The following is a 25599-nucleotide window of genomic DNA, read 5'->3' as shown; positions in this document are numbered from 1 at the left end:
ACTTAGAGACTTATCACATTTCATGGCGGTTGACATCTGGCCATGTCTCCTCAGGATGCCTTTCTGTTCTTTCCCAGCCACAGTGGCCACAAACTCCTTCCAGCAGGGTGCATTACAGTGGAAAACTGTCCAAGGTACCTGGCCTCCGTTAGAGGCCAGTCTGCACATCATTCTTTTAGAGATGAGAGCAGTTCTCCTGGTGTTGCAGGCTTATTATGACCATCTCCCCAAAGTTGCGATTTCGATTCAGACTGACGATGTGGTGGTGTTCTGTACATCATCAATCAAGGGGGTTAATTTATCTCGTCCCCTGTGTCAAGAGGCCTTGAAGGTGTGGCAATGAGGGATGTTTTCTCAACTATTTCTGGTAGCCATGCACATCATGGGAATTAAACAGGAGGTTTCTGATGCCTCGTGCGTTGTCTGTCAAACCACAATAGTCAGGACAGATTTTTCAGCCTTTGGGGCTAGCCGTGCTGTTGTCTGTTTGCAACACTTTACAACACAGGGTGCAGCAGTTTCTTTGCTCCAATCCCTCACAAGGGACTGTGACAGAGGGAGGCTGTAATCCATACATGGCTCCCAGATCTCCTCTACACATTCCTTTGACTCCTTTAATAATAAAGGTGCCCTTCCTTATCACTGCTGCAGTGTTCTTTACATTTGAGATATCCTGCCGAGGTTAGTTGAATATCTGGCAAGTGTAACTAAGCCTTTATAACTTACAGCTGCCATATATCAGATGTATGTCCTACATCTAAGGCATAAGGTGTTTAGGTGATGTATGAGTACCTTATTCTCTGAACGTCTTTGCTGCCAGTCTGAATGCTACCTTGAATTCAGTCTGCAAGATATTTGTAGTGTTTGTTCAGTTACCGAGCCTACTAAAGATAAGTGCCCCATTGGGAGGTGGGGGTTCCTTCCATTTTTTTCTCGTTTGTTTGCCTTTTACATGTCATCCAGGAAGGGGAAATGTGAGTGTAGGGGGCAGATTTCCCATAAAGATAGACGTAAAAAGTGCATTTTTTGTTTGGTTTCAGTAGACGACCATACCCCTTGTGAGATTTTCCAGGCATTTATCCAGAGAACTCTCTTCAGTCATCTATTGTACCTTTCTATTTAACTGAAGAACGAGTGCTTAAAACTTAAGCGTGGTACTATGGCTTCTGAATCCACCTGCCCCCACATTAAAGTACACTCTAAATCTGTCTCCATCAGCTTGGATGAAGAACCCAAGGATTTTCCATGCCTATGTCCACTCCCTCTGTCGTGATTGAGTTGAAGGCTGGCATGGGGCTACCTGCATACACATCTGCTGAGCATGCACCTATGTCTGCTATAGATTTGTACAGGGAACCATGGCTGATTATATTGGAGGAACCTAGAGGTTCATAGGTTCCTAGGTAGGTACTATGCTATCGACCCTGTGGCCTATACAAGCCCAGCCAAAAAGGTACCCTGGGTTTTGCCACCCAAGAAAATGATTTTCGTGTGCCACTGTCGAGCAGAGCCACAGAGGTGATCCCCAGGGTGAATTTCCTATTTCCTATCCAATCATCAAGATTTTTCTTGAGTGCTAATGAGGACCTTTGTTTGATATAGATAGGTAGTTTATTCCAGAGTATGGGTAGTCTCTGGGACAGGAATCTGTCCCTCCAGCATGTTCTATTTATTGTGGTGACGAGGTTTAGGTCCCTAGAGCGTGTAGCTCGGAGGGATTGGGATTTTTTTAAGTGGAGCATTTCCAGCAACTCTGGGTTTGACATAGCTTTGTATATTAGGCAGAGATCACCTCTGAGTAGGCGATATGTGACGGAGTAAAGCTGGAGTATTTTGAGACTGTCTGCGTAGGGCATCTGTTTGAGGCCGGTAATCCTCTTTGTGAGGTATTTCTGCAGCCTTTCCAGTTGCTGTAGATGTCTTGTGAGGTACATACCAAAAGGGGCGTTGTACTCTATAATGGGTCTAATGAGTGATGAGTCGAGGGGAACAATGACCTCTGTTTTTATGAATGAGAAACCTTTTGTGATGAGGTGTGCCACGTAGAAGGATTTCCTGACTACTGTGGCAATGTGATTATCAAAGGGAGAGACTACTGTCCACTTATAGGTTCATAGGTTAGTACTAAGCTAACTGCCCTTGTGAGCCATTTTTAAGCCTAGCCAATTATCCCTTGTGAGACTCAAACCCTGCACCTTGTGTGTGTAAGGCAAACACCTTAACCATTAGGCCACCCTCCCAACCTTGTGTCCCAAGGTCTTTTATCACACTTTCGGTGTTAAGTATACTACCGCCTATGTTGTAGTTCATGGGTACAGAGTTTTTACCAAAGGGGATAACAATGCACTTTCTGGCACTGAGCTTGAGGCCATGGCTTTGACACCAGGCATCTGTCTCAGTGAGGCCCTTTTGTAGGATGGTCCACATCATTAGGAGTTTAGATTATGGCTCCTAGTTTGCAGTCATCTGCGAACTTTGTTAGCCAAAGACCTTCTGTGTTAGCCTGTACTTCATTGAAGTCGATACCAAACAGTAGAAGACCCAGGACTGAACACTGTGGTACTCCACTTGTCACTGGTCTGAAGTCGGATTTGGAGTCTGCTACTTTCACAGTATGGGTTCTGTCAGTGAGCCATTTGACAACCCATCTTGTGACGTAGGGATTTATACCTAGTTTAGTGAGTTTATCTATAATTCCAGAGAGGGGGATGGTGTCGAAAGCCTTGGCAAGATCTAAATAGTCTGTGTGAACCACCTTACCCTTGTCTACGGCTTTGTTGACTGCTTCAAAGAAGTCTATCAGGTTTAGGAGACATGATCTGCCTTTTACAAACCCGAACTGGGTGGAGTCCAGAGTTTGGAGATTACCAGTGTCTTTGTTTAGAAGTCCCATGATGCTACTTTCCATGGCCTTGCAGACCAGGCTCATCAGGCTAATGGGGCGGTAGTTCCCGGGGTCCGTGGTGGCTACCCCCTTGTGGAGTGGGATAACCGTCGCTGTGCGCTATTCAGCAGGCACAAAGCCTGAGGTTAGGCTATGATTGAACATGGTACTTAGATGATGTGCCAGTTCATTCTGTAGTTCGTGTAGAACGCAGCCTGGGATGTTGTCTGGTCCCATGGATGCTGTGTTCTTGGCTTTGGAGAGTGTGGTTTTTACCTGTGTAGCCTTGGTTACAGGAACTTTGCATTCTTCCGATATAGATATGGGCTCTTTAGGGGGTGAGGGGGGGTAAAGTTAACACTAAACCTATCTGCCAGGATGTTGGAAATATCAGTTGGGTCTGTATATTTAGTGCCATTGTGCTGTATATCAGAGCAGATCTGAGTGTTGCTATTGGGATTCTTTACATAGCTATAGAATGCTTTGTGGTTGTCTTTAGAATCAGTGGCGATTTTGTTTTCGTAACTAGCTTTGGAGGGTTTTATCAGGGATTGTAGCTTTTTACTAAGGCTGACCAGGGAGCTCTTCCACTCATGGGATTTTACTCTCTTTTTGCAACAGTTTCTTCCTTCTGTTGTACAGTTTGTTTATGGCAGGGGACCACCAGATTGGCTTCCTTATTTTGGAGGATAGCGTCTTGGTTCTGTTTGGGATAGCACGATCCATGCACTCATGTAAGTGCTTAAAGTGCAGTTGTGTAGGATTCAGTAGTCATAACTGTATTGTCCATCTGCATGGGTGTCATGAAGTTCACCACTTCTGTCTTAAGAAGCATGAGGTTGACTTTGGAGAAATTTTTACCATGGGTTCCTTAATAGGGGGGGGCGCAGGATGTGGTTATCTTATGGTCGGATCGGACCAATTAGGCATTGACTTCACGTGTGGAACACCGGTCACTCATGTTGGTAATGACTAGATCTAGGATATTGTTGCCCCTGGTGGTGGATAAATTGATCCAGTGCATTGGAGTTTATGAATTCCAGAAAGCGTTGAGAAGGAGTTGGTACATGCGTAGTTTTCCCAGTTAATGGTGGGGTAGTTGAAATCGCCCATTATTAGGGTGTTTGGTTGAGCCCTAATATTTTCCAGTACATCAAGAAAAGAGGAGTGGGAATCCTGGGGCATGATGGGTGACCTGTAGCAAGATACAATTTGGATTGCAGTTTTGCCCAGAGTTAGTTGCACTTGGATAAAGTTGGCTGCATTATGCTGAGCAACTAGCCTGGAGGTGTGTATATCCTTAATGATTATGGACACACCTCCGCCATTGGTGTTCCGGTCCAGGTTACATGGCCTAAAAGTGACGTATGAGTTATAGCCTGGTAGTGCAGGAGTGCTCTCTGGAGCCTTGAAGCAGGTGCAAGTGAAGTGTTTACCCTCATATGGGAACACTTATCTGGATCTGCTTGCAAAATGGCAAATTATAAATCTTGAAACAAGTCGACAATACATGCACTTGCTGATAGAATTCTTCAAGCCGGAAGAGGAAAGGATGGCAGCAATTATATCAACTAAGCAGACTGAATTGGAAAGCTTAGAGCTGCATGACTCACATCTGGATAGCGTAGAGCAGTTACGGATCAGCTTGAATGCTTATGAAGCGAAGCTAAGACAGCAGAAGGTTAAAAAGCTAGCCCGTGACCATCAGGATTTTGTAAGAGGCCAAATCATTGAATGGCCAAGAGAGGAATCCAATAGTAAGGGGTGGGGTGCTTTACCATCATATAAGGAAGAAGGTACATTTTTCTAGACTTTATGGAGAAGATGTGATTACTCATGTCAGTTTAGCTGATTTGGAACCCTCCATTCACAACCCTGCCATTCTTACCTCATCAGTACCGACCCCCAATTTTATGATATCAGAAACCGATTCAAGAGAAGCGTCTAGCAGTACAGCCACTATGGTTGCAGAAACCGGCAACAAGAATGCTCCCCTAGCCTCTAATCTAGCAACTAGGCCGAAAGAAAAGGGAATGCATGCACCGATAAATTGGCCATTGCCATTTTTTTCCAAATTCAGTCAATACAGGACTCAAAGAACACAGAGTCAAGAACGGAAAAGAAGGAAGCTTACACTTTTATTGGATCTGAATCATGTTTAGTAGTGAATCTTTCTAATAAGATTTTAAGCCCTGATATGATTTCCTTGTTTGACAACGGCCTGAGTTTTATTCCAGCCTTACCGTCTGATATTAGTGAATTTATGCTGCATATCAGAATGTTTTGCAGGAACCTTGCATTAAAGTGTACTTTTGGACAAGCTAATGACAGTAGACGGCTACCTTATACAAAATTTAGTAGCTTTGTTCCCCCTAATCCTCTACCAGTGGAGATGTTCTTAAGATTACATGAAGATGAAATCATCAAACTAAGGGGCAACACAACCAAAGGACAAGGACGTTTCTTCAACTTAACCACTAATGAGAATGAGATGCTGAAGCAGCTAAAGGAAACATAGTTTGGTCATCAAGCCTGCTGATAAGGGAGGATGTATAGTGGTGATGGAAGCCATATGGTACAGGCACAAAATGCTCTATGTTGGATGATGAAAGAATGTATAAGAGACTAAGTTATAGTGAATCTACGACTAAGGTAGATCGTTTTCGCAGCCACCTATATGACCTATTGATAGACAAATATCTCACAAGAACTATACGAGTTCTTTGATTGCCCTAAACCTATGTTTCCATACATCAGCGGACTCCCCAAAATTCACAAGGATCCAGTTGACCCACCCCTACGTCCCATAGTTTCTGGAAGGGGGTGGGTAACTGAACCTGTTTCCATGTACGTGGAGAATGAATTAAAGAAGGGCCTGCCACTAGCAGGAACTGTATTGAAGGACTCAGGAGACTTTCTGGAAAAACTTTTTTTAGTTAGCAAGGGTCTTAAAAAATATGAAGATTTGCTACTAGTGACAATGGACATCAAGAGTTTGTTTACGGTGATTCCAAATGACTATGGTCTACAGGCAATAAGATCTTTCTTAGCTAGGAATAGTATGGAAGCAGAACCAGTATGTTCCTTGCTGGAATTCGTATTGGAAAATAACATCTTTATATACGGGGACTCTTTCTATTTGCAGACATGGGGTGTGGCTATGGGCACCCCGTACGCAAATAGTTGCTCCAATTTGGTACTGGCTGAGTGGGAACACAATAAACTGTTGCCTAGTACCTGGAAACAATATCTAGTGTACTACGGTCGTTTTGTGGATGATGTCTTTATCCTTTGGAGAGGCAGCTCTACACCATTGGACCTTTTTGTTAACTTAATCAGTGAGAGCACAGATTTTCTAGAGTTTGTGGTCAAACACTCTTCGGAGACTATAGAATTTCTGGATGTAAAGATCCATCTACACCCTGATAGAGGTATCAGTACAGTAATTCATAAAAAAGAAACCTGGAGAAATCATTATCTGCGTAGAGGGAGTATGCACCCGGGACATACCTTTGATAACATCTTTGAGAATCAGATCTTAAGAACTTCAATATTACGTACTGAGAATGAAGACTTTGTAGCAGAACAGAGAAATATTGAGACGCATCTAAGTAAAAGATCTTATAAAAGAAAGAATTTAAGACTGAAGCATGACCTACAGGAATTAAGGAGAGGAAAGGGACGTCTCTACTTCTCTGAATCCACATCGAGTCATCATGAGAGTCTGGATTTTAAAACTCAGTCACAGCAACTTAAATGTTTGTTAACATACACTGCTGACAATAAGCAAGTATGTGAAGTTATTAGGAATTTTTTGCCAGTATTGACAACTGATGACAAAATAAAAGACATTGTATGGGAACAGCCCGGATTCCTATATATAAGAATAAGAAAGATTTGAAACGTCTCATTTGCAACAAAGATGGTTTTGAAAGAAATAGGCCCAATTCTAACAGAACGGGCACTTTCAAATGCCTGAGGTGCAAAGCTTGCAACTCCATTGACAGCTCCAATACTTTTGTACATCCATACTCCAGGCAACAGTACAATTTTAATGTTTATGCTGGTTGTACTAGTTCCCACATTATATACTGCCAATATTGCTGCCAATGTAGTGCTTTCTATGTTGGCAAAACAGATCAACTTCTTAAGGAACGTATCCTTAGACATTTAAGGGATATCAAACAGAAAGATCCCAATAATGCCCTAGCAGCCCATATAGTACAGTATCCTTCTCATCACTTTGTATTTAAGGCCATAGAGGCAGTCTGTCAGACCACAAGAGGAGGCGATGTTCATAATTGCACAGAGTTAAGGGAAACATGCTGGATAATTAAAGAGCGAACAGATTACCAGGCTTGAATACTATTGTGCCTTTAAAACCTGCGCTTAGGAGTAGAAGGAATACGATCAGCAAGCTTACTTGAATGTTGCTTCATTCATATAATGTATTCACATACATAGCTACTAGTTTTCTCATATACAATCTCATAGTAAAAAGAAGTACTGCGCCTTTAACTATAATGAAGGAAATTATACCTCTTTGCTAGTTGGCCTCCTTTTGGTTTGCACCATGGGCTTGTCACAGATGAATGGCTGTGGTGCCTTATAAATACAAAAGCTGAACAGTCCATTTTTACGATCTGAGGAAGGCATATTTGCCGAAAGCACTTATCGGAAGACTGAGGACTGCTTGTTTTATGTTATATTCTTTTATTAAAGTTTTCATTTTATTAAGTTTTACTGCCGTGGTGGACAACAGGAGTTTGTTAGTAGTGTTGAACCAGGTCTCAGTCACTGCTCAGATATCGATGTTCTCCATTTTAAGGAGTGCCTCGAGTGAGTGCATTTTGAGATTTAGACTTCTAGCATCGAGTAGTATCACCCTTAGTTTTTGCTTGCCTGTTCCTGTTATGGTGGTGAATTTGTCATTTGAACCTTGCCTAAAAAAGGCACTATAGGGGCAGCAAGAACCTTAGCCGGTATCCGGAATCCCAGGGGGTGGCAGGTGCAGGCCATTTCTGGCAAAGCATCGTGGTCTGTCGACCATGTCATCCCATTCAGACAGATACTGGATCTCTTTAGAATGGCACCAGAAGCTTAGCCAATTGTTGAAGTCATTCATTTTGTCTTTGTACTGCGGCATCATTCTGGGTGATGGCAGAATTCTACTCAGGGCTAGGGTCATACCTGCCTGGGCTACAAGATCGGAGAGCTCTTCCGTGTCTCTCTTCATGTAGTCCAGGGAGATACGTCTCAGGTCGTTCACACTAACATGGACAATGACAGAGTCATATTTGTACTTGTTGTGGAGTGACCTGAGTGCGTGGGTTATGTTGTGAATCCTAGCACCCGACAGGCAGCTGACAGTAACCTTCTTGTTTAGCCAGGTGAGTGGGACATACGTGTGCCTGACTATAGAGTCACCTATGACTCGTGTTCGGTACGTTGTTTTGCTTTATTGGCTGTGGTTGAGTGTCACCCTGCGGGCTATGTGTCATTTGGGTTGTGTTCCCCAGATGTTTGTGAGGGAAGAGGTTCATGTGCCCTCATTGAATCTGGGCAGGGCTGTGAACTTCCTAGACTAGTTAAAGCTGAACTTCCTAGACTAGTTAAAGCTGATGTAAGGGTGACTGAAGCTCAAAAAGTTTTGTGTAAGAATCCTTCCTCTGACCCAGCTATCGTTTCTCTAAGTACTGATAAGCCATTTAAGCTTTTGCCCTTTTCTAAGCTTTTACTTTCTGATTAGGATAGTCATATAATAGATAGGTGTGGGAAAAGTGTGCACTTCTGCTACTTCATCTTTCTAAGCTTTTAGCTATCAGGCCCATATGGCCAGGTATGTATTAGCTCAAAGGTAATGCACAATTGTGTGCAGGGTTCATTGTAAATGGAACCTCCTACACTAAACCAGAAGATATAGCAAACCTACAGGCCTAGAAATTCTGCTCCAACTTTACCCCTCTCTCCTCCTCAACCTTCCCTCAGGAAATACCTTGAAATATTATTCCCCCTGCTTTCAATAGGAAACATGTTCTTAATGCTCTAAGGCAAAGAACACTGCATTAATGGCCCTAAACAGCATCTCAGGGTGCATTATGAGTAGCGAGAAACATGACCTATCATGCTTTCTGGAACTGCTGTTTAACTGTAGCCTCCAAATAGGCTTCATGCCTCATGAATGGAGGACAGCAGCAGTCTTCCGTCTGGACAAATGTGGGCCATCTACAGAACGTGGACTCTTCAGACCCATAAGTCTCAAGTCCTGTATGTAAAGCCATGAAAATTAGTCATGGAAATTATCGATGATGACTTGGAAAACCTCCAGACATCGGATGTAACGCAGTTTGGTTTCATCAAGGGCAGGTCATGCCTTCTCACCCTGGTGGACTTCTTTGAGAAGTACACCAAAGCTATGGATGAGCACAAAATGCCTACCTTGACCTGACCAAGGCATTTGACACGATACCCTATTTGGGGATTGTTGACAAATTTGAGATGTTCGGTATAAACCCTTATATCAACCAATGGATAGCCGCTGACTCACAGAACCCAAGAAGTTAGAATTGGGGAGTCCATCTCTACAAAGACTCCAGTTACAAGTGGAGTTCCTTGGGGATCAGTCCTGTGACCTCTCCATTTTTGGTATTTACTTCTCTGAAGTCAAGGCCAATGTCGCTGACCTCTGGCTGACTAAGTTTGCAGATAATTGCAAATTAGGAGCTGTCATTGAATTGCCCACCAACACAAATTTTGTCCAAGAAGGGCTATCACAGACAAATAACTGGTGTCAGAACCATAGACTAAAACTAAATGCCAGGAAATGTATAATACTATCCTTCGGGAAGTCATTCACCCCCTGCTTACTGTCATATTTGCAACACACCCCTTCAAGTTGGCCCAGTAGTCAAGGACTTGGTGACACGCACAGACAGTAATCTAGCCTTTGACCATCACGTGTCTACAGTAGTGTGAAAATGATTCTATGTTGTGCAACTTATAAATAAAATTATGGCATCTGAGTCCAAGGATGTCATTGTGCCACTGTATTTGGCATTCATCAGACTTATCACAGAGTACAGTACCCCCTTTGGTATGTACCTAACCAGGCATATCCACCAACTGGAATGTCCACAGAAGTTCTTCACTAAAAGATTAAAGGGTGTAAGGAACATGTATTTTGCAGACTTCAAGGCCCTATCCCTGTACTCTATCTCCTACAAGGCTGTTGAGGGGAGATCTATACTTGGCATACTAGGCATGGTCAGACCCGTCTCTGATGAACCTCTTGCATTACCCAAATTACTCATTCTAAAGGCTTAATCCTTGTCTGTGATAATAAATAGGACCTGCTGGAGAGACGGGTATGTATCCTAGAGACTAACCCCTTCTGTGAAACAAGCTCCCTATCCATGTGAGGCAGAGTTACCCCTAACCCAATTTAAGTATAAATTAGACAATTGGATGTGGAACAGGAATTTTATCCCTGGTTTGGGACCTGTATCTCTAATGGACACAGGCAGGTTGTAAATGGTTTGTCTCCCAGGACCATGCTTATAAATATTCTTATCAAGGGTACCAGAGCTTGTCAGAGATTTGGGATGCATAGCTAGACTTAAAAAAAAAAAAAAAAAAAAAAAGGCCCTTGTGGTCATTAGCCTAGTAAACACCTATGAACCTAAGCTCTTCTGGCTAAACTTGGGGGCATCCCGACTACTCTGCCTGTTTCTGAGGCAAAGACTTATGCTGTTTCCCTTTTGAGTACTGCTTCTCAGGTGGCTCAGCATTCTATTAAGTATAACCTTGACACTGCTGATGTTTCTTCTAACTGTGCTGAATCTGGTTATGTGATGAGGAGGTACTTTTTGCTGTGCTTACATGCTCTTTCTGATGACATCAAGGCTACATTATTTGATTTCCCCTTGAATAATCAAAATGTTTGTGCTGCTGATGATGAATGTTTTAAGGTCCAACAGGATAAAGGTGAAGTTATGCAGGATCTGAAACCAATATTTCATTCTCCTGTTCTTAGGTTTCAAGGGAATTATCTCTGTAAGCCTTCCTTTTTATATTGGCAGCCTAGACTGCCTTCTCGTAGCAAGCGTGCCTCCAAGAGACCTTTTTCCTGACAAGTCTTCCCATGGTTCTAAAGACCAGAAGCCTTTCTTCCTTGGTAGATCTATTTCTGTTTGACATTCAGCCTCTTTAACCCATTGGCCAGATTCTGCTGTCCCTCAGGTTGACTCAGCCTGTTGCCAAACAGAAAAGACAATCTCAGAATCATGGGTAATTTCCATTATCCAAATAGATTATTTTATGGTTTTGAAGTCCTTTCCTTCTCAGGTCTTTCCCCAGCCTCTTCCTTCTCAACCTCTCATTTTCCTGTAGCCCTTCAGGATCTTTTGACACTGGGACCATCCAGATTGTCATCCTTTCTTAGCAGGGCACACCGTTTTATTCCAGGATGTTTCTGATTTGCAGGAAGGAGGGGTCTTGGAGGCCCATTTTGGAGCTTTCCTTTCTGAACACCTTTCTGAAGGATGCTGTCTATGCAGACACCCTTTACTTTGCTGCTTCCTCAGACTTTTCTGGTGTCCCTAGATTTGAATGATGCTTACCTCCACATTCCTATTGACGCTGTCTTCAGGAATTTTTTTTAACTTTTTCTTCTTCTCATAACCAGTTCTCCACTATGCCTTTTGGACTTTCTGTGACCCCAGGGTCTTTACCAAATGTCTGACAGAAGTGGTAGCCTTGTTCCCAGCAGCTCCTGCTTCGGGATCTCCAAGATCTGCACTTTACCAGGTGTCGACTTTGCGGTGTAGAATTCGCCCAAAACCTCAAAACATTGGCTCTATCACTTTGTTTATGAAGTTGTTACTCCACACAGCAGATGGAGCAGTTTGTTAAGGCATCACACTGCTGCATCAAGCCTCACTTCTGTTCACTGGATTTGCAGGACATTTAGGGCAGCATTTGTGATTGCCTTATCAGACTGATAATCCTTGCTTGGTCAGAAGGTGAAGGATAAGCTGCAGTAAGGTGAGCAGTGGGGTAAACTGCTTACAGCTGTTGGGGTAATCTTCTTGGCCCCACAAAAATCTTCTCAAAGAAATCAAAAGCGTGCACAGAACCTTTGATTTAATAAATCCCAATAGTTCCAGAACAAGCACCCTTTATATACAAGGCTTTTGGAAAGGGATTACCTATGGTATCCATTGCTAGAAAGGCAGAGTTGTTTCACACAACAAGGGTTTTGTGGGTCCTATTCGAGATAAAACTGGTATCAAACCAAAACCACTGATGGGCTTTCCCAAACTGTGGCTGTCTGTCCTTGCATCCTATTGTGTGTCTGGCCGTCATGCAAGATATGTGGGTCAGGAAAATCGTATCCAGTGGTTACGCAATGCTATTTTTAAATATGTACCTAAATTACACCTTCAGAAGAAGGTAACAGAACAAGAGGTGAAAGTGCTCCTTCAAAATAGCCATCCAGGGTGATCCACCAGTTCAAAAAGAGTCCATATATTTCCGTTCTTGATTTCCAGAAAGACTCAGGACTCTGCCACCTAAAGCAATATGTGAAGGAGTCCTTCTGGATGGTTATGGTGAGATTCATCCTGCTATGCCTGTAATTAAGAAATTAGATGTGCTCTTTGGATCCCCAGAATGCTTATCAAGATAGCCAAACCATTCAGAAGATTTTTATGCTAATCAGTAGAAGCCACTCATTTGAAATTCAAAGCACTGACATTTGGTCTCCCCACTGCCCTTTAGTGTTCACTAAAAATGCATGGCTTCACTTGCTCCCCATACATGTCTGGGAATTAAACTTTTTCCCTTATCTTGACGAGACTATTCAGTGCTGTCACATGAAAAAATATATTAGTAAGAGAGTACGTGCTCCAGTTATGCCTGTCCTTGGGGGATACAGTAAACCTACCAAAATTCCAACTGGAACCTTCTCTGTTAAGAACATTCTTAGAGTGCCAATTGGCATAAAAAAAAATGTTAGCTGTCCGTCCATCAGAATGATCTTGCAATTGTCCAGGCATTAAGGAGCCTCTTCGAGAACCCACTCCTGTACATCATAAGAATTCTAAGAGTAAGAACAGCAAGTGGCATATTTAGAAAAGGAGTCAGTAACATAGAAAAAAAAATGGAAACTGTGGGAACAATACATGCAGAAAAAAATGTTTTGGAGGAGGAATGAGGTTTAAGAGAAAGCAGGAACTGAATAATTTATGTAATGTTGCTTAGATTATAGGATATATGACAACATATGTGATGTTTAATATTTGCAAATGTGAACTTAATGTGGCTTGGTTACTTTTATATGAATGTAAGTTTGCCTGTGTCTCGAGTGATAAAGGTGTTTTAAAAAAAATGCAATCTGTGCACTTGAGGCAGACTTTCTCTATCAAGGCACTGTATTAGAAACAGCAATTTTTCTTGTTTCCTTGCAGGGATGGAAGAAAGAACGCACAATGGCAGAGTACTGGGACGGGAAGATTATTGTTGTATTTCCAGATGATCCAAAATATGCTGTAAAAAAGGTACTTTGATTTCATGAGACCCTACATCCACCTTCTTCAGTTTTGTCTTAAAGTAATGCTAAATGGTTACATTGTATTTATATGAGATACTTGTCATATTTCTTCTTAGATGAACTGTAGGCTGTTTGACATGGGGTTTGTCTTTGATACTTGTAGGGCTTCTGCAGTTGCTGCTGTTGGTAAGATCTGTCTAGCAAGATTTGGTTGATTAAATTTTATGATCTTAATTTAAATATGTACATGTTTATCTGTGTGTATTATTCATGCACATAGTTTTTTATGTTTGTTTAGTTCTTAAACATAGTTATTGGAGAACCTTTTGAAGTTTGTCATTTATTTTCTACAAAGCAGTTATCACTTTATTCTTTAATTGTTCAGGTGCTATCATTAGCTTTGTATTCTCACAAATTCCCGTGCTGTTAGGGATAGGTGTGCTTATCCTGTGCTAGAGGAGAGAGGTAAACAAGGTCAGAACATGCCATTTTGTTAAATTTTTCTCTGGAGGAGATGGAGAAACAAATGGTAAGTGCTGTCTAAAGGTGAGTGAGGCACCTTGACATCAGATCTTTGCATAACTGAGGAGTGGTCCAGCAGTGATGGACATTGCACATGTGTGAGGGGGATGGGGGAGGTGAATCTAATAGGAAAAACATGTCTTGATATCTCCTCTCCAGCCCCAAATCTAAAATGGAATTAGTCCAGGGGAGTTGGGATGGGTAGGCAGAGTGGAAAAAGAAACAAATAAAGAAAAAAAATGTTTTTTCTGTCACTGCGTAATGATGCCACCTGATTGTTTGCACTGCATGGTTAGTGGTGAAGGGATGCCAGTTTGACCTGCCTGTTCAAATTAGTTCCTCTTCATTCTTAAAGACAGCTGCTTAACTTCATTCTGCCAAGGTTTTCTGGGTAATTAATCTACACTGTCTCTAATGCCATTCTGCTTCTTTTGAATATTTATTAGGCATATATCCTTAAGAGGGTTTTATTGATATTTATACAGCCTGAAGACAATTTCTGGTATTCTGCAAGTCACAGTTAAGTCTGTGAACAAATGAAGCTACATTTTACTTTATACAATATCTTCTTCTTCTTTTTGAGTACAATTACTTTGTGAAGATTAAAACAAACCAAGTAGCTGACTTGCTGCAGGCTGCATTGAAGTGGCAGCAGTACTGAACACCAGCAAAATTTGCAACAATTTGTTTGTGAAATTAAACTCTTGTAGATAACTTTGATAATTTCCAGTGTTTTTGCTTCAGAGAGATATTTGGCATGTTATGATTATGCCACATAAACTATAATAACCTAGTCAGATTTTTATTTGTAAAGCATGTTTCATTACTCAGAGAGCTGTACAGCACTGAAGAAAAAATATTTATTTTATACATTTAACTACAGATCTGAAGTAGTTTACTTCATTTGATCTTCAACCTGTGGATACTGGATACGTATATGATACAAACCGACAACTTCACTAGCATCTGCTCCAAGCTCCTCCCCTAACCCATAATACACCACCACTACTTTCCATCCCCCAGATCTCATTTGCTGCGGCTAGCCTAAGCATCGTAATTCTGAGCTCCAAGTTGTGAGTAGGGTTTCTGTCTTTATTAGTGTTTTTTTGTGTGTGTGTACTTGTTAGTGTAGGTTTCCTCTCCCCCTCCACTCACTGGTGTTTTGAGTTAAAGCATTTATTTCGTAGCTTTTAAGTAGTTAGGTAGTTTGTGTATAGTTGTCCCCCTCCCAGCCTTCTGTGTGCTTGCCTGAGTGTGTGATGAGTGGCGTATGTTGTGAGAACTAGTTTAAATAACTTGTTAAAATAACTTGCTTAAAACTTTACTCTTTTGGTGGGACATGGCAGATCTTCCCAAGCAAGTGTTTAAGAGGTGCACTGAGTATGGCCAGAGATTGTCACCTACTAATGGCCACACTGTTTGCATGCTGTGTTTGGGTGTGACCCACTTGGACACGGGTTTTAACCCGTTCACCCACAAGGATCAGCAGGCCAAGTTAGCTTTGAAGAGCCTGCTACCTTCTACGGAGGAGGCCGCCTCCTCTTCTGCTTCTCTCCTTCTACTCTTGTCCTTCCTTCTCCTCCCTCCCAGGCTGGGACCCACCCTCCTACTTCTAAACCTGCGGCAGTGGAGTTCAGAAAAGGCAGAGAGAAGGAGAGAGCACTGTCCAGAGAAACGAAAGAGGTCCCCAGTCCTTTCAGCTCCGTCAGGACCTCCCACTAAGAGTCAGTCTATGCCCCGCGACTCCCCTCGGCTCTGATCTCTTAGATTTTCTCCGGAGCCAGAGCAGCCCCGACCACCCTCTAGAGCCTCGGTTCCTTGACCCGCCAGGTCGGAGTCTGTGGCTTCGTCGCTCTCCACCCGCAGCCTCTCTGAAGTCGACATGGATAAAATGATAAGGAGGTTCGTTCACACACAGATTCAGATGGGAGTCTTGCCAGCCCCCTCTCCCTCTGGAGGGGGGAGCTCGCTTCCCTTCTTTACACCAATATCTCCTTCTCCGATCATACCCCCGGTTTCAGAGTATATAGATCCGGGGATGGCCTTAGTCAGGGGGTCTGCGCCGATGGTATCTGTCTCCTCGACACCGGCAGCTGCCTGGAGCATGTCGGATTTGAGTGGCTCTTCGAGCCAGAACTGGGTGTCTGATCCAAGGATGTGGAACTTTTTCCATCGGCTCCGACATTGCCGGGTCAATTTTTCCCCCCTTGGAGCACCGTCTACTTTGGGCCCTGCTCTGATTCTCGCATCGGATCCGGAGAGAACGGTTCCCTTACTGGTGTCCCAGGAAACTTATTCTCCCTCGGCATTTGACGTAGAAAGGGTTCTCTCCACTGGATCGAGGCCCCTGACTATATCTTCGGACTCTGCCCCAACTCCCACTGCTTTGTGTGCGAATCCCATCGTTTTACCAAAGGGACAGCCCATGCTCGAGGAGCCCCAGGCGGTTCCCTCTAAAAAGCCCTGCTGGAGAGGTACCTCACAAGCATATGTGCAGGCACCGGATTCTGAGGGTGTATTCAGACCTTCTGATGTTCGTATTAAACAAACTACTTCATTTCTGACTAAAACTACCGAATTTCTCAGGCCCAGAGTTTGGACTATGCCTGGGAAACCGACCAAAGCGCATTCTCAAGCTCCCATGCCACAGAAACAAATGCTTAGAATGGCTGAAGACCTTATTTCTTTAATTAGGGAAAGCCAGCCTTCCCCTTCTAAAAGACAAAGAATTGATTTTCCTTCTGATTCTACAGACCATGAGTCCGATGACTCTCACCCCTCTTGATTACCAGGACATACCCTTATCCACCTATGACGATTCAGATCCAGAGGATTCCCCCCCCAGAGAACTTTTCTTTCAGTGAAACCTTGCATACCCTTGGAGAGCATTTCTGCTGGGAATGCCAGGACTACCCACAATACAAAGAGACTCAGGGAATTTTTAGATTTGCCTCAGCACAGGCCTATAGCTATACCCCCTGTCCTGGATATTGTAGATGATGTCTTCATGGAATCCAGTCTTACCCCTGATACCTCACCACCAGCTCCTGGAAGCTGCCACCTGGAGTTCTGTGCACACCTTCACCACGCATTATCACCTACCTATCTTTTCTAAATACAGAGCTGGATTTGCCACAGCAGTCTTACAAGGCCTGCTAGCCAGCCCTAATACTTCTTGACTGCCTCCACCCTTCCTCAGCTTTGGGAATCAACCCAAGTGTAATGACTGCAGCAGTGAAACATGAAGAACATAGTATAGTTGTGTACACGTACCATAAATGTAGATGTTCGAGTGTATTCACTGTTGCAGTCCTGGTTACCCTCCCTCCAGCCCCCTGACTTACCTATACTTTCTTCCTATCCTCTTTTTTGGCCATATCTTATGGCAGTGGTATTTCCTTTATACTGGAGGTGTTCCACACCATGTAATTACGTCATATTTTGGGGGCTCCTGACATCTTGGGCAAGAAAAACTGATGTATGGGATCGGCTGCATGTTTTAAACTCCTGACTACCTTACATCATGGAAGAGGCGACATCATCCGACGCAGAAATCCAAAGACTCTCTGTGTATTACTCACCCCTTGGAAGGGGTATTGGTATTTACGTTATACTGGTGGGGAGTTTCCCACCATAGCTTAGCTCCCTATTGGGGGGTTCCTGACATTTGGGGCAAGAAAAGCTGATGTAATGGTGTCGAATGCCTGTTTTTATACCCTGACGACCTGATGTCAGTCCTGGAGCGACAGCACCCGATGCAGAAATACTAAGTCTCTGGTATTCGGGCCGACTGAGGGCTTACCTGCATGCAGATAACCCAAGTGTGATGACTGCAACAGTGAATACACTCTAACATCTACATTTATGGTAAGTGTACACAACTGTACTTTTATCTGCAGGACTCATGCTCTAACTGTCACGCTTTCAGTTCCAGAGTCCTGCAGGAGAGAAAAAGCCCGACAAAGCTATGTCTCCGGCGGTTCCATCAGTATGTTCGGAGCCAGTCCGGGCCCGTGAAAGAACCAGGTCTCCCTCTTTGGAGCCGGTACACTCTGCTCTACAGTCTCCTTTGTTGCAATCTGGGGCAGGCAGACACCGGTCCTCTTCTCACTCCTCTTGGTCCTCCAGTCTTTTGGATCATGATGTGGAGAGAGTGGTCAATAGGCTACTCAAGACACAGGCACTTGCCAAATTGCTATTGAGCCCAACCCTTAAGGAATTGGCTCCTTCAGCCCATCCAGCTTTTCTACCGGTTCATCCTCCAACTCTCTTGAGTTTGGAGCCGGAGTGCATGGATGTCGTAGTGGTGGAACCATCGGCTCCGGTTACTTCTCCTTTATCGCTTCCTACTCCCGATGCGATCTCCTCGATGTCTCAGTCCATCAAGGGATCTGTGTGCCGAAGCTCTCTCGTCTGCTCTGAGGGGGGAAGTGGCATTGGACCTTTGTCCGACCCTGATCTCCCTCTTGGAGCTTCGATGCAGGTGAGCTCTGCTCCCTTATTCACCTCGGAGCCGTTGCTCTTGGTTCGCAGGAGATCTCCAGGCTCTTCGAAGCAGGAGGCTCCTTTTGGCTTGAGACCATGGCGCCTACGTGCTGATGAGCGTGCTGTCTCCTGAGACCGCTCCACCCTCTGCTTCTCCCTCGGTGCGTGTGCCTGTCTTTGACCCTCCTCCTTCCTCCAAGTGTAGGGAACCTATGCCCCAGGACACCCTATTGGACGACCCCACTTCTTCTGAAACCTCCCCCGAGCATTCGGAGGTCCCTCGGAAGAAAAAAATGTAAGAGAAAGCATTTGGACTCCCCTGAGTCCATCACTTCAGACACAGACTTGGATGAATGGGAAGGGTCCCCCTCTGAGGATGTCTTCTTTCTGCCTCGCAGCAAGGGGGGGAGGGTCTGCAACAGCAGGGCAACAGATACATTCTCTGCTAGGCCCTTCCAGCACTCCTCAAGGGAGGCCCGACTGTCTCCCTCTGGAAGCAGTCGGGGGCAGACTATCATTGTACCCAACAGCCTGGCAAACAATTATAAAAGATACATGGGTACTCTCGATTATATTCAGGGATTGCAAAATTCCCTTTTTCCAGTTACCCCCCTTAAGAACAAAATGTTCAATTCCAGATGTTCTACCCAGTCTTTGGGATCAAGCAATCCTAGAAGTACAGATTGCTAGAAAAAAGAGCCAACCAAGAAGTCCCCACAGACCAAATCGAATCCAGAACTTACTCAAGATTCTTTTTAGTTCCAAACAAGACAGGGGATTGGAGACCCATCTTGGATCTCAGCAAGCTAAACAAATTAGTAAAAAAAATGAAGATGTTCATCGTGTTTCACTGTTGCAGTCATAACTGTAGGGTTCTCCCCTGCCGGCAGGCAGCCCTCGGTCGGCCAGAATCCCAAAGTCTGGGTCCGGCGTCGGCTGTTCAACCCTGCTCCCTGACGTCAGAGCGCCTGGAGTATAAAGCTGACAGCCGATGCCATCTTCTCCAGTCTTTCTTGCCGTGCGGTGAAAGCAGTTCGCAAGTGCCGGTCGGTTGACTCCTGACGAATATTTCCACGTACTTCGGTCCGAAGACTTCTCTTCTCCACTCAAAGCTAAGTACCCCGTTGGGGAAACTTTTTTCTTGCTCCACTCCGATGTCAGAAAAAGTTAATAATTATATTTCATGTGGGAAGCAAATACCTCATAAGGATTTTCATTCTTACTGTATTCCTTGCTTGGGCCCTGACCACGACGTAGCTAGTTGTCGGTTTTGTGCTAGATTCAATCAACGTACAATTAAGCGAAGGCACGATTTTGCCTTTCATTACTTTGGTAGATGATTTAATTACAAAATGTCGTCGGATACGCTTCCATCTACCGGAGTTCACAAGCGTCGCAAGGATCAAGACAGGCCTCCGAGGTCCAAATCTGATGATAGCGCACATGTGGCGCCAGCTACAGGTTCGGCCGTCGTCAGTGAGGCGCTTTTGCAGCCCCTGTCGTCGACCATTTCAGAACCGATGGCTGAAACGGACTCTCATGAGGAGCCAACCAGGCCTTTAAATATCTCTGTTGCAGGACCTTCGGACAACGCTCCTTCGGATGGGTCCGGAGCCGCTGTGCAGGTACCGGCTTCCGAAGGGGTTTTCAGGCCTACTCAGCTTCAGGTAAAGGCAAAGCCAAGGACAAAGGCAAAGACTCCTTCTAAACCAAAGACTTCAACACAGGCTTCTTCTGAACCAACTCCCAAGTCACAAACAGTTACTCAAGATGACGGAGGATTTACTTATAATAATTAGGGGTTCTCATCCCCCTCCAGACAAAAGGCCAAGGCAGGATGTTTATTATGATTCCTCTGATCAGGCTTCTGTTTCCTCAGTTTCTTCTTCTGATCAGGAATATTCTTTTCCTTTTCATGAGGATTCTGATGCGGAAGATTCCATTCCCTCAGCTTCTCCTCCTGAGGATTTTTCCTTTGGGGAAACTCTGCATGAAATGAGGGAACATTTTCACTAGGAGGGACAGGAGTACTCAGAATCCAAGAAAAGACTGAGGGATTTTCTTCTTCCTCAACATAAACCGCTGGCTATTCCCCCTGTTTTGGATATTGTGGATGATGCCTTTTCGGAGGCTAATTTAACCCCTGACTCTTTTCCTCCTGCTCCTGTTAAGCCTGATAGGTACTACAGGGTGCCTGATTCCCATCAGTTTTTGTACAAGAATCCTACTGCTGACCCTGAAACCATTTATCAGGGTCCTAAGGGTGTTAAGGCCGCTACTGCCAAAAATCCTATTCCTACTGAAAAGGATTCCCGAGCCTTGGAAAGATGGGGTAAAAGGTGTACACTTCTGCTACTTTGTCTATTGGGGCTTTAAACTGTCAGTTTCATATACTTAAATATCAGCAATTTCTCTTGTCTGTCTTAAAACAGAAATTTACTTCCATTTCGGCCTGTGCAGAGGATAAGGAACTACATGACTTATTGCATGCCACTGAACAAGTTGGGAAGCATGTTTTACACTGTGGATTTGATGCCTTGGAGGCTTCTTGTAGGGCTGCGGCCTCTGACACAGTCATTAGAAGACATGCATGGTTAAAGGAACAAAATTTACCTGAGCAAGTAAAGGCTAAATTATTGGATGCTCCTGTTCAGCATAATGTTTTGTTTGGATCTAAAGCTGAGAAGGTGATTAAAAAGATGGAGGATAAGGCGAAATCCATGCAAACAGTTAAAGATTTCTTGCAAGTACAGCCTCCTAGATATAGCAGGAATTGGCCATCAAAAAACTGTTCCTTTCCCTCTTCAGACAGGCCTCAAAGGGGTAGATATAGACGCCCCAGAGGGAGGCCTCAAACTCAAGCTGCTTATAGATCAAGGCAATGGACTGCTTCTACCCCTAGGGGAGGAGAGGACAGGCCACAGTCTCAAAGGAAACAAACTCAATGACTCCCTCTGTTGGGCTACAGGGATGTCTTGCCTGGAAGCCCCTCTCGGAGGAAAACTCTCTCTTTTTTTACCAAAATTGGACTCAAATAACCCAGGACAAATGGGTTTTGGATGTGATTTTAAGAGGTTACAAATTCCACTTTCATACTTTGCCAAGGCCAAGCGGATGGCCAGGCCTTCCAAAACATCAGTGGACGGAGGCCTTAAACCAGGTGGAGGCTCTTTTGGCTATGAATGCCATAGAACTGGTACCTCTTTCAGAGATGGAAAAGGTTTTTACTCCAGGCTCTTTCTAGTCCCAAGAAAGCAAAATTCATGGAGACCCATTCTGGATCTGTCGGTCTTGAACACATTTCTAGAGATTCCAAAATTCAAGGTGCTTACTCTGCAGCAGTTACTCCCAATGCTGTCCAAAGATGCATGGATGGTGACTTTGGATTTAAAGGAGGCATATTTACACATTCCCATCAGGCAGGATCGCAGAAAATTCCTCAGGTTCAACGCTGGATCAAGGCACTTACAATTCTCTGCGCTGCCCTTTGGATTGTCTACTGCGCCCAGGGTCTTTACCAAATGCCTGGCTCCAGTAGTAGCTTACTGCAGACTCAAGGGAATTCAAATTTACCCTTATCTGGATGATTGCCTAATTCAGGCATACAGCAAGGATGTCTTACTCCAGCATCTACACTTTGTACAAAACCTCCTCAAATTCCTGGGATTCTCTGTAAACATAAAGTCAAATTTGACACCATCACAACAGATAACTTTTCTGGGTGCTCTTCTAAATACTACAACCCAGATGGCATTTCTGACATCCGAAAAACAATTACAGCTGGCATCAACTTTCAAAGCCTTGGCAGCTCTAACCCATCTATCTGCAAGGAAATTCCTGCAGGCTTTGGGTTACATGGCCTCCTGCATCCTTCTCGTACCATATGCAAGACTACACATGAGGAAAATACAGTGGTACCTAAAGAGTGTATGGTCTCAGCATTACCACAGTTTGGACATACTGATTCCTGTTCTTCCTTGCCTTCAGAAGGAATTTCTTTGGTGGTCCAGGGCATGTGCTCTAAACATAGGGAAGCACTTCTGTCTACCTCCTGCTTCTTAGATTCTAACCACTGACGCCTCGGATTATGCTTGGGGAACCCATTTTCAGGGCAATTGTCTGCAGGGCCTTTGGACAACGGATCAGAAGCACCTGCGTATCAACTTAAAGGAAATGTTAGCCGTTCAGAAAGCTCTATTGGCCTTCAGGAATCTCTTACAACCAGGCAGCTACTAATACGGACAGACAACACCACAGTTATGTGGTACATAAACAAGCAAGGGGGATCTCATTCCTACCCCCTTTGCAGACTAGCCATGGATTTATGGGACACAGCTCTCGCTTGCAATCTGGACCTTCAAGCTCAGTTTCTACCAGGGAAACAAAATTTACCGGCAGACAGTTTGAGCAGAAACATTTCGAATCCACGCGAGTGGATGCTGGACACCAAAATATTCAGGATGATAACAGCAGTATGGGGATGTCCTCACATAGATCTCTTTGCATCCCATTTAAATCATCAGCTACAGAAGTTTTGCACCAGGACATTCCACGAGGAGGCTTGGAAAGTGGATGCCCTGTCATTCAGTTGGAGGAACCTCTCGGGATATGCCTTTCCGCCTCCGCCTCTTCCTCTTCTTCCACGAGTTTTATTGAAGACAAAACAGGACAAACCCAAGATGATGATCTTGTTGGCTCCGAATTGGCCTCTGCAGTTTTGGTATCCAACTCTAGTGAATCTATGCCTGGAGCCCCCTTGGGTTTTACCTCAGTCTCCGAACCTTCTGTCCAAGCATCAGGGTCAGGTTCTACACTCTCATGTCAGAACTCTCAGCCTGGTGGCCTGGTTAATCCAGGGCCTTTGATTTCTTCTTTCCTTCCCAAGCAGGTTATGGATGTCATTTTAGAAGCTAGACGTCCTAGCACTAGGAAATCTTATTCAGGAAAATGGAAAAGATTTTGTTCTTGGATGCAGACTCAGGATTCTGATCCTCTTCTTCCTAAGATTACATTAATTTTACTTTACTTGATGGATCTCTTGCATAAGGGTCTCTCTCTCTGCCATTAAGATCCATGCTTCTGCTATTTCTGCTCATTATAATACAGAACCTCCCATCTTTTCCCACCAGCTCATGAGACAGTTCCTCAGAGGAGCTAAGAACTTAAGACCTCCTCCTATTCCTGCTTGGGATCTTAATTGTTTTGGAAAAACTAACCTTGCCTCCTTTTGAGCCTGCCGCTTCTGCTGACATCAAGTTTTTAACTTGGAAGACAGCTATCCTGTTGGCACTTACCTCTGCCAGGAGAGTTTCAGAGTTACAAGCTCTTATGGTGGTGGAACCTTATATTATTTTTCATCAAGACAGGGTATCTTTGAGGACTAATCCGACTTTCATGCCTAAGGTGGTTTCCAAAGTGGCTTTAAATCAGACTATACACTTGCCAACCTTTTTTCCCACTCCCCAAAATAAAGGGGAAAGGATCTTGTATTCCTTGGATGTACATCGACAACTACGTTTTTACCTGAATAGAACCAAGGACATCAGAAGATCAGAACAATTGTTTGTTTCTTATGCTTCTAGTTCCCAAGGTAAAGCCATTTCTAAACGGACCATTTCTAAATGGATTGCTCATGGAATCTGATTTTGTTATTCACACCATGGAAAGCAAATCCCAGGGAGCATACAGACTCATTCCACCAGAGCTGCTGCCACTTCTGCTGCCTCCCTCAGGGGAGTTCCTACCAAGGACATTTTGGAAGCTGCAACTTGGAGTTCAGTGCATACTTTCTCTAAGCACTACAATTTGCCTCTCTACTCTAAGTCTAGGGCAGGCTTTGCCTCTGCAGTCTTGCAGGGCCTTTTGGCCGCCCCTCCTTCTTTATGACCACCTCCCTTTCCTTCAGTTTTGGGATTCTACCCTACAGTCATGACTGCAACAGTGAAACACGATGAACATAGTACAGTTGTGTACACCTACCATAAATGTAGATGTTCGAGTGTCTTCACTGTTGCAGTCTGGGTTTCCCTCCCTCCTGTCCCCTCTTATTTTTACTTTTGTGTGGTTCCTTTTTTCACCATTCTTCTGAGATGTATTTGCAAAGGTTTTGGGACCATTTTCATTTTGGGACTCCTGACATCTGGGGCAAGAAAAACTGGAGAAGATGGCGTCGGCTGTCAGCTTTATACTCCAGGCGCTCTGACGTCAGGGAGCAGGGTTGAACAGCCGACACCGGTCCCAGACTTTGGGATTCTGGCCGACCGAGGGCTGCCTGCGGCAGGGGAGAACCCTACAGTCATGACTGCTACAGTGAAGACACTCTAACATCTACATTTATGGTAGGTGTACACAACTGTACTTTCCAGATGGTAACACTGCAGTCCATTCTTCCCATTTTGGGTCAGGACAATTGGATGTGCTCCATCGATCTCCAGGATGCGTACTACCACTTAAAAATGGACAGGCGATCCAGGAGATTCCTACGCTTCCGGCTGGGAGCCAGTCATTTTCAGTTCAGACTCTGCACTTTGGACTCACCGCAGCCCCCAGGGTATGGCAGTGGTCATGGCTCACCTAAGACATCTAGGAATCCAAGTGATCTGGAGTAGGGACTTCATTTGTCAGCAACCTTTGGGTCTTAGGTCCGACATCGGATCCGAGCAGACAACTTATTATACAGCTATGGATCCGAGCTCCTAGTTCCTCCCCTCACCCATAATCCCCTGCCAACCCCAAATGACCTCTTATCTAGTTTGCCGCTCTTAAGTGTGTCAGCTGGATTGCGAGCTCCTGGCAATTTGTTACAGATAAGTGAATTATTTTGGTCTAGTCAGCCTTTTTTTTTCAATAGTTTAATCAGTGTGAGTGTGCTAGGTTTCCTTTAGCCTGTTAATTCTTAATTTTTAGTGTTTACCCTCCCCTCGCTGGTCGTTAGTGTGTGCCTGTGTGTGATTGCGTTTGGGGCATAGTGTGTTTGTGTAGCTTTAGTTTTGGGTATGGCAGAGGCCCCAAAACCTATTTTTTCTAAGTGCACCGAGTGTGGCCATAAGCTCTCTCCGGCAGATGGCCACACTCTGTGTGTTCGGTGCCTTGGGGTTGAACACCTGTCCTCGGGCTGTACCATTTGTGTAGCGTTCAACCCCAGGGCACTGAAAGAGCG

General features: G+C 44.3%; 1 protein-coding gene across 2 annotated transcripts in view; it reads left to right on the top strand.

The window, feature by feature from the left end:
- The window catches only part of ESCO2 (establishment of sister chromatid cohesion N-acetyltransferase 2), a 769905-nt gene that overhangs the window by 322714 nt on the left and 421592 nt on the right, over positions 1–25599 (top strand). For both annotated transcript variants that reach the window (XM_044062679.1, XM_044062678.1), the window contains exon 5: positions 13351–13440. In XM_044062679.1, coding sequence (XP_043918614.1) covers positions 13351–13440 — 90 coding nt within the window. The remainder of the gene's footprint in view (positions 1–13350; positions 13441–25599) is intronic.

This window comes from Protopterus annectens, chromosome 2.part1 (genome assembly GCF_019279795.1).
Source record: "Protopterus annectens isolate FY-2018-M chromosome 2.part1, PAN1.0, whole genome shotgun sequence".
NCBI classification, from domain to species: Eukaryota; Metazoa; Chordata; order Ceratodontiformes; family Protopteridae; genus Protopterus; species Protopterus annectens.
This window is presented reverse-complemented; position numbering and strand designations above follow the sequence as displayed.